The following is an 18,175-nucleotide window of genomic DNA, read 5'->3' on the forward strand; positions in this document are numbered from 1 at the left end:
CATAATCACTCATAAAGTCATAAAATTTGTTAAAGTCCACTAAAAAAGCAAAAAATTAAGAGGATGAACTGGATTCTATTTTAAGAAGCTATTGTTACAAAGATAAAAAATAGTTTTATGGCATGTATAAAAGATAGGATAAGGACAAGTAGACATACTTTAAACCACACGAACTATTTTCACATGTCATCATCTTCAATTCCACCACCACCTCATAACCACCGACACACTGGCGGCCAAGATAATAAAAGGTTCAAAACAAAACTTATATTAAAATATTAACATATTAAATACACACATAACACATACACATGTATGTATATATATATGTCCTATGTACTCCTATTAATAATAACAATCTACCACTTTATTATCACATTCAAACACCAAAATATGCATCTCCTAAACATACTTCTCATCTTATTATTATCATCATCATTTTCTCACGCTGTCTACTCAGAATTCAACAATTCCGTTATCCCCATAAAGAAAGATGCTCAAACATCTCTTCCTAAGATCTCTTGGTCATACAAGGTAACATGCTTGGTCAATTTTTCATGACCTGTTCGGCGAGAAGTTTGTTTATATTCATTCTTTCAATAAATAAACAAACATGAATATATGTTTCGCTCGTTCATTTATATTCATTTACTGATTTGTGTGTTTGTTCATATATGTTCATTTATGACTGCTATCTTTGTCCAGTTATGTTCATATATGTTTATGTTTGTGAATTTTTTGTTTATATTTTAGAAGAACAGACATAAACGAACATGAACATGTTCATTTTTTTTAAATGAACGGCCATGAATACAAATATTTGTCCGATTAAGTGTTCGTTTCGTTTAAAGTTAAAGAATGACCTCTAACATAAACAAACACAAACATGCTGATTTTTTAACTTTAAACGACCAAACACGAACATGTTCATATTTAACCTTTAAACGAGTGAACACGGAAAATGAACTCAAATATTTGTCATTACTAAACATATTTTTTATTAAAGAAAATGATCCAATTACATTAGAGAGGTGGATAAGCGGGCAACAAGTTGCGCCGCCACCCTGAAAAAAATTAAAAATAAATAAATTAAATATTTGCCTGGTTAAATGTTCGTGTTCATTTAAATCTTCGTGTTCATTTAAAGTTAAATTAACGTACACGAACATGCCCTTGTTAGTGTTCATTCTATTCGTTTACCGTCCTAAACAAAGGTGTAAATGTGTATAGTTGTATGTCACATAATGTCAAGATACTAACATTGGCTAATTACATTTGTGTCTAATAAGGTTCCGACGAGCGACGACGAACTCTATCTCTTCCTAGACCTCGACGCCCCGTTCGTGTGGAAAGACTGCGTCCTCTGGCACCCCCGAGGTCGCTTGCGGCCTCGAAGAAGGATGCCGGTTTCCGGTTCGATGCGACACCCCTTTATGCAAAGAAGCAAAATCATACATTAACCCTATATGCCCATCACTAAATATTACCGATAAATACGGTTGTAACATATGTAGCGTTACACCGTACAACCCGATTTCAAACACGTGTAAAATTTCGCAACTAACGACCGATTTAGCCGCTATACATTACACAAACGGTCGAAACCCAAGCCGCGGTCCAAGGTGGCCATTCGGGACCGAGTTTGTGTTGTCATGTGCACCAAAATCTTTGTTAAAGTCTTTTCCTACAAATGTTGAGGTGTTGCGGGTTTTTCGTGGTCGGGTTTGGGTTTTCCACGTCAGCTTTCGTCTATTAACTTTAGTCCGAAATTCGGACTTTGTCTTCCGGCCTCAACATCCGGTCTTGGTGTGACGTTTTTGGGCGACGGACCGTTTTATTTCACGGATTCTCCGAGAGAACGCTTCTTTCGTATACTCCGATGGTTCGAAAGAGTTCGAAGTCGCTAGGGTATTATATTAAAATAAACCGGATTTTAATTAAAGGGGCGCAAGTTACTTTACCGTCAGGTAAAAGTAAAGGTACATCTTTGAAGATCAGTACTCGAGTATCGTACACGGTACTCGAGACTAATATTTATAAATCCTTTGTAAACAGCTTTACAAAGGCTTTGGGTAATGTTGGTAAAGTAACCGCGGTTAAACCGTTTAGTTATTGTGTTAAGGATAGTGTGGTGGCACCGAAGATTGATCTCGAGACGGAAAGTGGGAAGGTTTGGAGTATTTTGGGTGAGAATTCGTTGAAGCGGGTGGGGAATGGGGTTGCGTGTCTTGCGTTTGTCGATGGTGGGTTGAAAGTTACCGATCCGATTGTGATAGGGACGTTTCAGCTGGAGAATAATTTATTGTACTTTGATCTGGTGAATCAGAAGCTCGGGTTTAGTTCTTCTTTGTTGGCTCGAGGAAGTTCTTGTGGCGGGTTTAACTTCACCGAGGTTGCGAGTTGAGGTGATGTCGAGAAGGATAATTAATAATGGGGATCACTAAATAAGGAACTCTTTGTAGTCATACTTAAGGGGTATTTAGTTGTGATGTCCGTTAAACTCGGTTCGACTCGAATAAATGTATCGAGTGTACTCTTGTAAGCGTTTTATTTGGCATTGGGTAGTAATAAACTTGTTATGACTATGTCTTCATTCGTTTCGGTCCGGTCTTGGTCACAATCACTTCTTTGACCGCCCCGGGTTAAGACTGATTTCGACCCAGGCCGGTCTTCATTAAACCATTTTTAAAATTTTCAACATTACAGATTTATGAGTAGTTATTTTTTTATGTGATTCATTCTAATTTAAAACTTTTTTTTCTTTTATTTTTTTTTTAAAAAGTGTCTTATTTATTATATCTGCTTTCAATGCATGAAAGTAATTGCTTAGACCATGTGTAGTCATAAAGCTCCACTATCATGGGTTATGCGTCACGTGGCGCCCAGTCAGAGTTATGGTTTTGTACAAAAACAAGCTGTAGTCATAACTCTCCACTACCAGGGATTATGCGTCACGTGGCGCCCAATCATTATTAATTTTATTTGTTTTTTTAAATACTAAATCATTTAAATAAATTAACATAAAATTAAAAATGACATTAAACTTCCAAATAAAAAATACATTAAACTAAATTAAAAAAAAACATCAAATTAAAAATAAAAAAACATAAATAATACTAATAAAACTAAAACTCATTTATATTTTTCTAAAATTTTCGCATGTCGAGTGGCTTTTAGAGATTGGACTATCGGGTCTTCGGATAGCTCGTTTGATAAAATCTCAATGCCTTTGTCCATCTCATTCCTTCGAAGTAGGTCGACGACGTCCAAATTTACTTGAAGTCGTTGGGTTCCAAGTTGGTGTAAATCTTGGAGTCGAGAGTTCATTAATTGGAATTGGCTTTCCAATTCGGGATTCGAACCCGTTGCCGACGACGAACGGGCCCCTTTCCCCTTTCCTTTGCCTTTGGTTCTTCTACCCCCCGGCCGAGGCATGTCGGTAGTATTCACGGGGTCATTATCGCTTAAGTTGAAGTTTCGAGCGTCGGAACGGGGCGTGTCTGGATTAACCGAAGAAGATGTTTTAGACTTTTTTTTACTCGGGCCACCTTCGGCTTCGGCTTCGGCTTCGGCATCCAACACCAAGACCCATTTTGGGTGAAACCTCAATAGGTCTTTCCAAATGCCAAAGTAGTTGAATGTCCCGCCGACCTTATGTTGAAACTCAACCAACGCATTTTCCATGACTTCCGCGTCCGAGACACTGCTACTCCTAGTTCGATTCATCCGAGAGAAAACCGTATGGAAAGCCGAGCATTTGTTGTTTATGTCGCCCCATTTCGACAGTAACGAATCTTTTTCTCGACGCGAGTCCCGCCAAGGTTGTGAAACCTCTCTATAATTTTGTGCCAAAATACCCCGTTTTTGATAGTTCGCTAAAAAAATAAAAACATTACAAGTTTAATGTTTGTTATAAGAAATTTAAAAAATTATATATGCATTTTAAAAACCTACCGCATTTGGCATCTTCCGATATCTAGCACCAAGCACGAGCACATAGTACGCACTCGTCGATACTCCATGCTATCACCGTCTTTTTAACCCGATGTTCGCCGGCGGGCTTCTTTGCGTGTTTTTTCGAACGTCCGCGTTGGCTCGAACCGCCTACGGTCTCTGGGACGGGTTGTGTCTCCGGCACGAACTCGACCTCGGGTTGGGTCTCCTGGGCGGGTTGGGAACCCGAACCGGCAAAAATGTTCGCCGTCGGGTTTTGGAAACCGGGCACGCGTTTGGCATAGAGTTTTGTAGATATTGAAAGTAGACGGCCATTTGCGGGACGGGTACGGTTGGCGTCGGGCGGTAGATTGGTTCGGTTGTGGATTTTGGTTGCCTTGACGGGCATATTGGCCGAAACCGAGAATATTTTGGTTGTTGTTTGGAAACATGATGGTAGAAATATTAGTGTAAAAGATATAAATATTTGTGTAAATTGGTATAGATTGGAAGGAATGTGTATAAAAATATGAGTTAGGTTTGTTTATATAGTATAAATATAATTAATATATTTTTTTAAAAAAAAGCCCAACGGCTCCAAACCCACCCAACGGCTACTTTTTTTTATTTGTGTGCCCTTATTCCGCGTTTTGTATATAAGTAGCTCAAATAAAAATTGCATAACGCAGGGGGCCCTGCGTTTTCCTCCTTGACGCAACACACAACGCACCCATTACGGGTGTTCTTATTAAGGAAATTCAAAATTGGACACAAGAGTTGATGAATCACATGCGAAAGTGGCCATCAATTATGACTCCAAATGTTAACTGTTTATTATAAAATTGTATGTTATGCTCATATGGTTTAACTAGCATTGTGCTATTTATAAAGTTCGCGGCTCGTAGTTTAAAATCGTAGCTCGCTTGAAAAAAGCTAGCTAAAAATACTTTGTTTGAAATGACCTGAACCGAGCTGGATCAATTTTGTAATTGAGCGGCTCTTGACCCCAGCTCGACTTGGGTCTCGTTGGCTTGATCTTAGGCTCGTTTAACTTCAAGCTTGAGCTCAAGCGGAACTGCCTCGTTTAATTTCGAGCTCGAGTTCGAACCCACCCTAGCTTGACTCGTGAACAACTCACTGTGATGTTGGTAGTTGATTTTAACTAACTCATCATTTAACAAGCGTGTTATTAACATATATTAAAAAAAATAAAAAAAATATCATTGGTTGAAATAGGGTGGATCTCAACCTATGAAACACTCTCGAGGTGTTAAGGGGATGACGTCTGGAGAGTAAAATGTGTTTGGCGCCACATGTTTACTTTCGTTGTTGCGCCTCCTTAGCAAAAAGCCTAAGACTATACCTTAGAACTAAGTTTTGTGAAGTAACAAATTGTTGCAAATTTGTAATCCCATCATATTATTTTTATATGGAAACAATTTTATAAATATGTAAATATTATATAAAATTTATAATATTATATTAACTGAAAAGTACAATAATTAAATAACATTCCATGGAACATGATATGTCTAACTAGTACAATAATAATTTAACAAGTAAAACCAAAAACACGTACGCTTCCAAATCCATTCCATCAAATCTAGCAAGCTGTTTTTACATTTTTAGAAATATATATTTTATCTATGTTTTAAAACATTTAAATGTCTTTTATGAAGAAAAGATATTATAACCAGTTGTTTGTGTGATATTTAAAATTGTGCACTTTTAACTCCAATCAAATTCTGTTATGAAGTCTATTGTACTCGTTAGATTCTTATTCTTTAATCAATACATAAAGTTATAAATTAAAACATAAAACAATATTTGTTTTAGAAAATAAACCTTTTTTTTAAGATCATGCGTAGTCAAAACTCCGCACCCCTGACGTTTTGTGTCACGTGGTGTCATTTTATTGTTTTAATATATACAAAGGTTTATACAAATCCATCAGTATATTGCTTTTAGTTGCTTATATATTTTGATTGATTTTATAGAAATAATGACTTAAAACAGATTAAATGATGGATTTGGCAACGTCTTCAAGCTTGATGTTGATGATATGATAGAATCATTTGAGTTCAATTTGAATGATGGGCCACCCATAACAATAATTAGAGGTGGATAAAAAACCTGAACCTGAAACTCGACCACGAAAAAACCGGGAACCGGGTTTTTAATATCTGAACCCGTACGCCCTATTCGCAGAACATGAATAGTGTATGCTTTTAGTATCAAAAATCTTACCCGGAACTGGACCCGATTTGTACCCAGTAATATCCAAAACCGAAATCGGTTCCATACTTGGAACCTAGTTTTTAAATACCCGAAACCAGGTTTTTCAAATACCCGATCTATACCCAAAAAATTGTAGCCACTTAAAAACACAATCTATAACCGAAAATACCAAAAAGAAACCCGGAAAATAGGGTATCTAAATACTTGGTTTTAAAATACTCGCTTATATACCCGATCAGGACCCAATACATAGGATATGATTTTTAGAGTCAATACGCGGACCCAAAGCCGAACCAGGTATGGGCAGTACACGATTTTCCAAAATTCGGTCATACCCGAACCTGGTTTCATACCTGAAACTAGATATTAGAAAAACCAGATTTATGCACCTCTAACAATAATGATTAATGAGACTTCATTGATTTAGATTTGGGCTTCTACTTTAATGAAATAAGTAGTTGGGCCAGGCCCACAGCAACAAAACCCTGAGCCACTTGAATAGATGTGCACAACCCGGTTTTTTTTAGAAATGGAACCGGTTTAGCATTTTTCAGGCTTTTGACCAGTTTTTCCGTGCTTTTATCTAGTTTTGGCCAGTTGACTTGGTGGAGGTGGAACCGGTTCCTGGGTCCAGGTACGTTTTTTTAAGGAATTAAAACCTAGTTCGTACCTACGGGTCAGGTACACCAGATTGGGGCCAGAATAAAAGAAAAACAAGTAATAGTTCGAGATGGGTTGGAAATTTTTATTTGTATTTTTGAACAAGAGAGAACATATTATTATCAGGAAAAAAAACTTCTACGGAATATTAACCAATGTATATCATATTGTATACTATCTTCATATAATAAAATGTTGTCTCGTGCACTTTGTTAAAAATACATTCTTTTTTGTAATATTTTTATCGTTTATATACAGTCACAATAAAATATAGAATAAACGCGCACTTCAATTTTCTACAAACTCTTCTTTTATTAGAGATTTCAATTTCAAGTTATTTTCTTTTTTCTATTCTTCCTCTACATTATATAAAAATTAATAATTATGAATATAGAGAATCCATTATAAATGCTCTAATCAACTAATATGAAATGTACATTGGACCATTGAACACATGCAAAGATGCTTTACTTATAAAATTGATATTTGCTTATTTTATAACACATTTGTACCATTCTGAACAAGGATCTTTAGATGTTTAAAAGACTTTGTCTTTGTCACCGGACCACCAACCTCAGGACGCTTTACATTTTGCATACACAACAGTCACAGGTGTTCGCATGTCACACCTATAGATCGGTTTGCATTCGGTTAAGTTGGTTGGATGTAAGAACAGATGGGCCGCCGTGGGCGCATTCACTACAGTCAATTTGAAGCGTAAAACAGACAGTTTTAACTTTGAAGTAGAGAACTGTAAGAAGCGTATAAAACTATAAATATAATGGAAAAGTATAAAATAAATCATTAGATAACAAAAACCATTTTCATAACTTTAATATGGTATTCATTCAAGGATATAATATAGGTGTCAAAATCAAAGGGTAAATTATAGTTTTTACCACATTCATATCTTTTTAACTTCTCTACTTAACAAAAATTAATCAAAACCATTAATCTTTGAAGCAGCAAAATTATCCAAAAACCACACTAGTTTCCCAACACTCGGTTCGATCATCCTAGCTGGCAAAACCGGACACTCGGGTCCCACATCACCTATCGCCATCCACGAAGCCTCCGCCTTCCCGTCACCTGTCACAACCACCGCCACATTGGCAGCCGAGTTGATAACAGGCAGCGTGAATGTTATTCTTTCGGGCGGAGGTTTAGGGGACGTGGTGATAAACGTCACCCATTCGTTCTTTTCTTCAAGAACCGAATGGTTAGGAAATAAAGACGCCACGTGGCCATCCGGGCCCATCCCGAGAAGGATCAGGTCGAACTTGGGGCAGTCGCTGACCTCGGACACGTTGACCACACGGGTCCTGACCAGTTGTCGGATCACAAACTCGTACTCGTTTGCAGCTTCTTCTGCGGTTAAAGAATCGTTGATGGAATGTATGTGACTAGGAACAATAGGCAACTGCAAACACATAATCAGTATATTAAATTTAATTAGAATAAAAATAATAATCTTGTTTTTAAATAAAATGATTTAGTAGGTTGACTTTTGACTTTTGATTTGACCCCCTTCCTTTTACGCTAGTTTCTTACTAGTTATATATAACATATAACCCAAAATTGACCCGTTCATTGATAAACAGGTAAAGGCCACTCTGCCACTTACAATACATGACGGGCTATTATAAGTGGCAAAGTGACCTTGCTGTCATGATCCACTGAAATGCAGCCCTGTGTCGTACATCGTAAAATTAATAAATGAATATATGAGTCAAATAGCCACCACTGTCATAATTAGATCCAAACAAAATACAAACTGATAACGAACTAAAGTTACAAACTTTATACAACAAATGTTTGTATTCATGTTAAAAAATCGAAATAAAGACCAGAAAACAAATCGGTTCGTCTCGGTTTGTCTCCATTTGTTAAAGTTACAAACTTTATACAACAAATGTTTGTGTTCATGTTAAAAAATTGAAATAAAGACCAGAAAACGAATCGGTTCGTCTCCATTTGTAAAAGAATGTACACATAAAGTTACAAACTTTATACAACAGATGTTTGTATTCATGTTAAAAAATCGAAATAAAAACCGGAAAACAAATCGGTTCGTCTCCATTTGTAAAAGAATGTACACATAAAGTTGCAAACTATATACAACAAATGTTTGTATTCATGTTAAAAAATCGAAATAAAGACCAGAAAACAAATCGGTTCGTCTCCATTTGTAAAAGAATGTACACATAAAGTTACAAACTTTATACAACAAATGTTTGTATTCATGTTAAAAAAACGAAATAAAGACCAGAAAACAAATCGACTCGTCTCCATTTGTAAAAAAATGTACACATAAAGTTACAAACTATATACAACAAATGTTTGTATTCATGTTAAAAAATCGAAATAAAGACAGAAAACAAATCGGTTCGTCTCCATTTGTAAAAGAATGTACACATAAAGTTACAAACTTTTAGATGATATTAAAACTAATAATGTTTACAAGCTAATTACCTTAGACAAAAGATGATCTTTAGCAAGCTTATAGTTGCTATCAGCATGATTCTTCGCAACCACTCGTTCATCGGCCCAAAATATATACCATTTTGACCAATCAACAGTCTTGCTATAAGGAGCTCCACACAAATTCCTGTTTTAAACTCAAGTTACAATATTCAAAAATGAGAACTTTAACACATAAACACATGATCAAACATATTATTGTACCTCATCAAGGTAATAACCGAACCACCGGACAAAGCAATGGCGAAAAAGCCTCGTTCTTTAACTGACACCTCGGATAACTCTGCTATGTAATCAGCCAAATCCGTGCTGAGTTCGTCCAAACTTTCATGAATTCTCACTTCACCTCTGTTTGATTCGAAACGAGTCATCTTTCTTAAACACTTTAATGTCTAAACCATACAAAAAAAATATTCAATTTAGTCACATATAAAATATGATCATTATATGCATTTCAAAACTCGATTTTTCGCTAAATTTTCTTGAATATATCAAAAAACAGAGCAGTTCTTGATTCCATGTGTTATAATTAGACAAAAAAATAAAAAAATTATTAACATAATTTAGAGAGAAAAATTATTGCTTACATGCAGATGATTGAAGAAATCAAGAAATTGTTTGAAGTGGAAGATTGATTTATATAAAAAAAATCCATCTTTACACCTTTTAATGTCTAAAGCATATATAAATATTCAATATACACAAAAGATAATAAACACACAATACCAACATATGCAATGTGCACAGGATAATTATTTAAAAAACGAAACTTTGGCACAATTTTCTTGAATATATCAAGAAACATAATTGGGTCCTAATTATTAATAAAATTAAATAAAAAAAATACTAAGAACAGGACAGTTCTAAATCCCATATCATAATTAGGCATAAAATCAAAATTCATAATTTAGAGAGAAAGAGAGAGTTGCTTACAAAAAAAATAATAATAATAAGAAACTGAATAAAGTTGAAGATGACTGTGAATGTAAGTAAGACTTATATAAAAAGATCCTAAAAAGTTTATCTTTTTACACACCAAAACACACAGTGACATACACACACATAGATACAAACTGTTGACTCTGATCAAGGTGATACATTTTTAACAAAAGGTAAAATCTTGTATAATATATGTATATAATAATTCCAACATATGCAGTGTGATTAAAATATGCATTTCAAAGCTCAATTTTCTTGAATATATCTATTTTTCAGCTCAATTTTCCTGATTTATAATAACACTAAATCAAGATTATGACAAGAAATGGAAAATTCTTGATTTTTATGAATTATTAACAAATCCCAGATCATAATTATGCATAAAATCAAAATTCATAATTTACAGAGAAAGTTGCTTACCAAAAAAAAATTAAAAAAAAATAAGAATTCAAGAAACTGACTAAAGTTGAAGATGGGTGTGAATGTAAGCATGATTTATATAAAAAAAATCAAAAATATAAAGATAATCTTTTTACACATCAAAACACACAGTGAAAGACACACACATAGATACAACCTGTTGACTCTGATCAAGGTGATACATTTTTAACAAAAGGTGTAATCTTGAATAATATATGTGTATAATAATTCCAACATATGCAGTGTGATCAAAATTTGCATTTAAAAACCCAATTTTCAGCTCAATTTTCCTGATTAATAATAAAAATATACCAAGAACAGAACAATTCTTGATTTTTATGTATTATAAACAAATCCCAGATCATAATTATGCATAAAATCAAAATTATCTTCACAATTTAGACAGAGGTAGAGTGTTGCTTACCAAAAAAAATAAAAAAAATCAAGAAACTGATTAAAGTTGAAGATGGATGTGAATGTAAGCTGATTTATGTAAATTTTTTTATAAAATTAATCTTTTTACACAGCAAAACACACAGTGAAAGACATACACACACATAGAAACAACCTGTTGACTCTGATCAAGGCAATACATTTTGTTTTACCAAAGGCATAATCTTGTATATTATATGTATATAATAATAATTGGGACCAACTTAAATAAATATATGAAAATGAAAGCAAAAGAAGAACTCACTGATTGAAATAAAAAAACCTAATTTCAGAGGATGGTGTTTGGGTTTATGAGCAGAATGATGAAACCCACAAATGTTTGTGATCATATTTATAGGTAGAAATAATAATAATAATTTTAATAATAATAATAATAATAATAAGGTGATAAGCAGAGTGAATCATCATCCTTTGTAATATGGCGTCAGCAATGGAGGTTTTGTTTGACCATCATTACAAATTTCATCCTATTTCTTTTTTTAAACACATTCATTTTTTTATTTTAAAAGGTGTTTTTAACGAAGTTGCGTCAACAAGCTAGAGAACCGTATAAACATGTGTACGTAGTAAATATGCATCTATATATATGCATATAGACAAGAGGTTATAGATATTATACTTTAAAAAGATATATATTAAAGATTTTAAAATATGTATACGTAGGTTTGTCGTTTTGTATAATAAATAGTAGGAAGAGTTAAGGTTGGTTCTTAGGCTGAGGGGTGTGGGGGGGCGCGAGAGGGGGCGTGAGTAGGGGCGCCAGCCAATAATATTGTGACGTGTGGCAGAGAGAGAAACTTGATAAGATGGGTGTTGGTAGTGGTGATAGCGCCCCGGGCCATGGTGTGGAGGGGCGCGAGAGGGGGCGCGAGCGGTTTATTTTTTTATTTTTTTATAAATGTATTAAAAAAACGTATTATTAAAAAAACACATAAATTATTTAAAAAAACACACATTAATTAAAAAAACACATTAATATCTAAAAAAAAATTAAAGTACTAAAAAAAAACATTATTCTTATTCTTCGGCTTGGTCTTCTTCGATCAACCTCTTCCGGATACGTTCCTTTTGTTTTTCCATCAGCATTTGGTCGACCGGATTTAGGTGGCTGAAGTCTCTTGCAAGGAAGTCCAAATCTCTCATTCTTTTTTTTTCCTTTTTGTCATTAGAGACCACCTCCATGGTTTTGTTGAATTTATTGAGGGACTCAACAAGATCGTTGATGTTTACGGCTTCCCCCTCAGCCGGTTTTTTTGCCCCTGGCGTCCCTTCCCAATGGCCGCCTCCTCGGCGGTGAAGACGTTTCCTCCCCCGCAACGTTTAGGTCGAATCCAACCCGGCAATCCGACCCGGCGGAAGTGCTGTACGCTCCAGACGAACTAGTTTTAGTCCGTTTCGGCCCTACTTCCGCATCAACGTCCGGCGCCACCAGCTCAACCCACTTAGAACACCTTCTCAACCTCTCCCACACCTTTACATCGTCCCACGTCTTCACCGTCCCATACCTCCGCAGGCACTCCTGCCTCCACTCTTCGACAGTGAAATTATAAACCGCCAAATCGTCACTGCCACTTGGTCTCATACGACCGGCGTTCCTGTTGAACAGATTAGTAAACAAGCCGACAAATTTTCTGATTTCGGTCCACCGACCCGAAATCATATCGGCGGTCCGCTCTGTACTCCCAACGAGCGAATAGAACGTCTCCCTAACCTTTGTCCAAAAGACCTTGCTCTTTTGGTAGTCCGCTGCAAAATGCATAAATAAATTTGTAAGTCATTTAACTTTTTTATTTAACTTTTTTATTAAAAATCATTTTTAAAAACGTTAAAACAATTACCGCAACGCCGATCCTCAGAAGTGACTATCCAAGCCCGACACAGGGCTTCCTTCTCATCCGATGACCACGGAGTGATTTTCCGTTTCGCCCTTCCGGTCGAAGCCGAACCCGACCCGTCCGTTGCAACTTGTTTTTTCCGGTGGACGCGTCTTCTTTGTCCCGCAGCTTCACCTTCTGGTTCTGGTTCTTGTGTCTCCGGAACTACAAAGTTAGGAGACGGTTGTATGTTGGATGGTTGAAAGCCGGATGGTTGTTGCGACCCCGAATAAAACATCGGTTGGTCCGGTGCCGACCATAAATCGTCGTAACTGTAATCTGATTCTAGGTTTGGGTACCAATTTCCAGCCATGTTTTTAAAAAAAGGTTTGGAAGATGGGGTGATTTCGGGTTTTGGGTGTGGTATGTGATATTGGTTTGGGTTTGATATATGTTTAATACAGAGAAACAAAATCGAGTTGGAAATAGGTTTGATATGGGTGTTGAAATGGGTTTGATATGGGTTTGTTATTATATATAGGAAAAAAAAACGTTTTTTTTTTAAATAAAACACCCCCCAACGGCTATTCACGCTTTCCAAGAAAACTCTTGCGCCATTCTCAGCCGCTAGCACCCTGGCGCCTGCCTCGTTTTCCGCTCTCGCGCCTCTCTCGCGCCCCTATCGCGCCTCGGTGGTGTGGTGCTCGCGCCCCGGGGCGCGAGCGTCCGGCCTCTTGCGCCCTTCCTAGCGCTCCACACCCCTCAGCCTTAGGGGTTTGACTAGTATGTTATATATTAAGTATTTTATTAATTGACTTACATATTTTTATAATATTAGTTATTATTACATATATCATGAGTTATTTTATGCGCCTTTCTTTCTTATGTTGATTTATGTATAGTTTATATCTAACATAGTTTATCTAATATATTATAATTTATTTATGAAAAAAAGTTTTGTTAATAAACATACAAAGCCCTTACAAAGTTGTATGAACATAATAATTGTATGATTGTGGTCACACATCATTCAATCACATTTTAAGAAATCAGGTTCTAATCTAGTCTTAGTCAATTTTCTTACATCTTCAAAAATAGAAGTGTTTATTTTGAAAAATAATTTCGAAAATGAAAAAGTAATATTATTTATAAATGAACAAAAAAATTTACCAAACTTTTCTACAGATTGAATTTATGTTTTAATTGACCTTGAAAAAGTAAATGGATGGCATATGCTGTTTACTCGTATTATAACTTTGATCCACACCTTGAACAAAGTTGCAATATGAGTAAACCACAACATCTAGTCAAAATCTCTCCTTAGGTTAGCACATTACCTTATTTGACAATCATGTTCCAACTCTAGAAACCCTTGAACGAAACACGTGTTTATAAGTTGCATCATGTCATCTCACGTAACATCCAGATACTGTTCTCGTGTGCAGGCTTGATTAGCCTACATATGCCTCGTAAGTAAATCTTCTCCCTCCACCATTAAGATCTTGGGAGAGTGACATTAACTTGCCAAATACCCCAAACAGTGATTATTCATCACCGATCAACGTCCTTGAATCCAAAAGAATGAACTATTGATCCCTCTCATATGATCAAGTTCACTAGTTTCGTCATGTCTTGAGAGTGACCCCAACTCCTGATCAACGAGGTACCGAGAAACGTAAACATTTTTTACGTGTGCATTTTTTTTTAATTATCAGGGCATTTGAAAGAAAAATAAAGTAAATATGAGTAACTAGAAACCCAATATTAACTTATTTTTAGTAGACCCAATTCCTTTATATTATAAGATATGATACCCCTCTATATATGATGATATGTCAATTTATAGTAGTTGCCTATATAGCTAGATTCCTAAGAAAATGGGGGTAGTATATATATAAAGATAAAGTTATGAATATGATGATGTGGGGTTTTGATTATTTTTAGATCACTAATTTAGACCCATCTTGCCTTTAAATTTGATGGTAAGTGATACCCGAAACCCATCTTACTCTTTTCATCATGTCATGTGTGATTCATCTTTTGCCATACCACTTGCAATTTGATAGGTTTATAATATTTTTATGAAGATCAAAAGTATGTAAAGACCATATATATGTACAAATTAGTTTAATGATTTTTATGCATATGACATCCTGACATGGTCATTTAGTTTATTTATAAGAAAGTAGAAGATTAAATTTTGAAGTACATATAAAATTAAATGCATGACATACATTTTTTTTAAATATAATAGCTACATGAAAATATAATTGATACACATAGAAATATTAAGACACTAAAAGAACAAGATATTAAAATGGAACCTCATCAAGTATTCCCTTATGTGTAGTATAAATACCTTGTATCTTATGAGCAAAAATGGAGGGGATTTTTTAAACTTGAAAAATGTATGCTTATCTAATTATACTATTAAAGCAATAGGCTTTATGTCAAAATCCCTCATTCCTATTGGTTATTCACTAGAGTTTCCATGTATATCAATAGTTTCTCCATTTTTCATCTTAATTAAATAAATCAATAATAAATTAAAATAAGATTAATCAATTCCTTTAAAGTATTCTCTTTCATCTTTCATTTAATGTTTAATTTTGAATTTGAATTTTGGATTTTTCTTAGTTATGTTTCTACATAATTATAATTAATAATTATGCAACGATTTATTTATTATGTATACTATAAGTATAAATATGTTTTGAAACTAATTTTATGTTATTATTTTTTTATTAATGATTGATTTTATTCACACTCTTTGTTTCTTCTTTGCAGGTTTAATGGTTTTTAGATAATATATAATATATAATTTAGATAATCTAACTATACTATTAAAATAATAGAGTTTAACTCAACATGGCCTCTTTCTGTTGGTGTATTTTTAACTGTTCCGTGTATATTTAACACTTATCTATTTTTCATATGAATAAAATAATTCTAAAATAAATTAAAATACTATACAATTAATCCTATTAAATGATTATTAATTTCTATTAATTAATTTTTATATATTTTTTTTGCATATTTGTTAATTGACATAATAAAATATATTGTATTCATTCAACTAAAAATCTTATATATTTGTTTATCTATTATTATCATCTTATATTAAACATGAATATTATTTTATATTAAACATGAATATTATTGTAACATCCTGATTTTTTAAAACCCTAAAGTAATAAATATTGTAATAATATGTCTGATTTAGACGTGTTAATAACTCGTAAATAAGTTGTGTGTTAATGACATATAATCAAACGTTTTCAAGATAAATATATTCTTTAGTTATATGTATTATAGAATAATATCATATAGGATTTATGATTTCCGTTACTAAGGAAAAAAAACTTATTTAATATATTTTGGTAAGTTCATTTCAAATATCAACAAGATTGAAATTTTGATTTTGAAATCGGGCGATTGATAGTTTTTGTTCGAAGAAGATGAATAAGAAAATAATTTTGTCACGTTTGGAATTTTGATATATAAATTTGTGAATAAATGAAATCCTGGACATTTTATAAATTAAACTGAGTTTGCGGATTACTCACCCGTCATTCATTTACTATGTCTTTTGGTTAATCACTTGCTAAATTATATTAGTTAGAATAACTGGTGTCGTAAATAAGCTGTACTTATTGGTTTTAACATGAAACATATAATATTGGTTTCATCACAAACATTTTAAATGTTACGTGAACGTTAAAAAGGAAAATTTAAGTCTAAGTCATACTGATTGCAGTTTCTCGTACTGTTTACTTTTCGCAAGGATTCTTTCTCTCGGTTGTTACTACTCGTCACTCAGGTTTGGACCTCTTAAACAATTTATGTGTACGGATTTGATTTCCATTACTTCGTAGTTGTTAATTTTAATTCGTTATTTAAATTTCTTATGTGATCATATAGTTATATATAGATGTGTTTAATTATTGACGCATTGAGCAATTGATTGCGACGCACCACAAGGTGACACGCTGAAAAAGTGTATGTGACCAAGTGAATCTGTTTATTTTTACCAAGTAAATGTGATAAATTGATCAAGTGAATGTGAATTATTGAATGTGTATGTATGTGTTTGTGTGTGTGTGTATATATACATATATATTGATAGCTAATGATAGGGCATTACATTATCGTTATACTTGTTGTCCCGCTGAGTATTTTTTTACTCAAGCGTGCATATTTTGTTTATATGTGTGTCAGGTAATAGGCTATTTGGAAGGATCTGATGGATGACTAAGGGAAAATGTTAACAATTCAAGGATATTTCATGAGCTTATAATATAAAAGACTTTTGTATTTAATAATTTTGTAATTATTGTAAATGGTTTAATATTTTATCATTTATGAAAATCAATGCTTTAAGTTCTGACCTACTGTAAAAGTGAAACGTCAGCCCTAATGCTGGCGGGTGTTACAGTTATATTATCCCGTCTTTAGAGAACATCATTTTAATAAAGAATTATAGTATATATAGGCTTAATTAGTTGTACCATATCTCGTATAGTAAAAATCCTTTGAAGTTAGTTTAAACATTTATGTTTAATTAGTTGACCTAATTAAAATTTCAATTCCATATCCCGTCTTTAGTAAAAATTATTTTAATATATAAGCGTAATTAGTATACATCATTTTTTTATAAAGGTAAACAAAGTTATATTCTAGGCTTAATTATTTATTTTATTGTTAATTGGGTCTAATTTTAGATATATGGGAATTGATAATTCATACCAGTTACCAAAATTCATACCAGTTACGGAATTTATAATTGATATGATTAATTATATTAATGGTAATAAAATTCCATTACTAATTTATTCATGTACATTACTAATTTTATGCCCTAGCTTGATATAAGGTGTAGATTTAAGCATATCAATTTTAATTATATTGTAACTAATTGTGTTTATAACATTTTATAATTAGTATAAGGTGTAGATTTAAGCATATCAATTTTAATTATATTGTAATTAATTGTGTTTAAAACATTTTATAATTAGCATACAAATCAAAATAAATTCTATTTAAATGTGTTAAATACAAGGCATTAAAAATCCTCGATTAGTATATTTCTGAAGTTTCTAATTTATTCTTATGATTAATCATAGATTTAAACATATCAATTTTAATTATATTGTAATTAATCTTGTTAAAAACATTAGTGAATCCCGATTTAAATCCATACAAATCAAATTAAATTCTAACTAAATTGTTAGTAACAA

At 33.4% G+C, this 18,175-nt stretch overlaps 1 protein-coding gene and 1 pseudogene across 2 annotated transcripts; one reads left to right on the plus strand and one right to left on the minus strand.

The window, feature by feature from the left end:
* The first annotated feature begins 348 nt into the window (after positions 1-348).
* LOC143587142 (putative aspartic proteinase GIP2) lies at positions 349-2,594 on the plus strand (annotated as a pseudogene). The gene is made up of 2 exons (XR_013144828.1): positions 349-534; positions 1,290-2,594. The product of XR_013144828.1 is annotated as a putative aspartic proteinase GIP2 (transcript).
* A 4,871-nt stretch (positions 2,595-7,465) lies between these two features.
* LOC143587147 (putative 6-phosphogluconolactonase 2) lies at positions 7,466-11,469 on the minus strand. The gene is made up of 4 exons (XM_077068522.1): positions 11,369-11,469; positions 9,517-9,704; positions 9,304-9,439; positions 7,466-8,251 (listed from the first exon to the last, which is right to left on the minus strand). The coding sequence occupies exons 2-4, from the start codon at positions 9,681-9,683 to the stop codon at positions 7,769-7,771; spliced, it is 786 nt and encodes a 261-aa protein (XP_076924637.1). The 5' UTR covers positions 9,684-9,704; positions 11,369-11,469; the 3' UTR covers positions 7,466-7,768.
* Positions 11,470-18,175: the final 6,706 nt, after the last annotated feature.

Source organism: Bidens hawaiensis, unplaced genomic scaffold, assembly GCF_021521415.1.
Source record: "Bidens hawaiensis isolate Kalapana, Puna unplaced genomic scaffold, B.hawaiensis_p1.1 tig00035159_1, whole genome shotgun sequence".
Classification (NCBI taxonomy): domain Eukaryota; kingdom Viridiplantae; phylum Streptophyta; class Magnoliopsida; order Asterales; family Asteraceae; genus Bidens; species Bidens hawaiensis.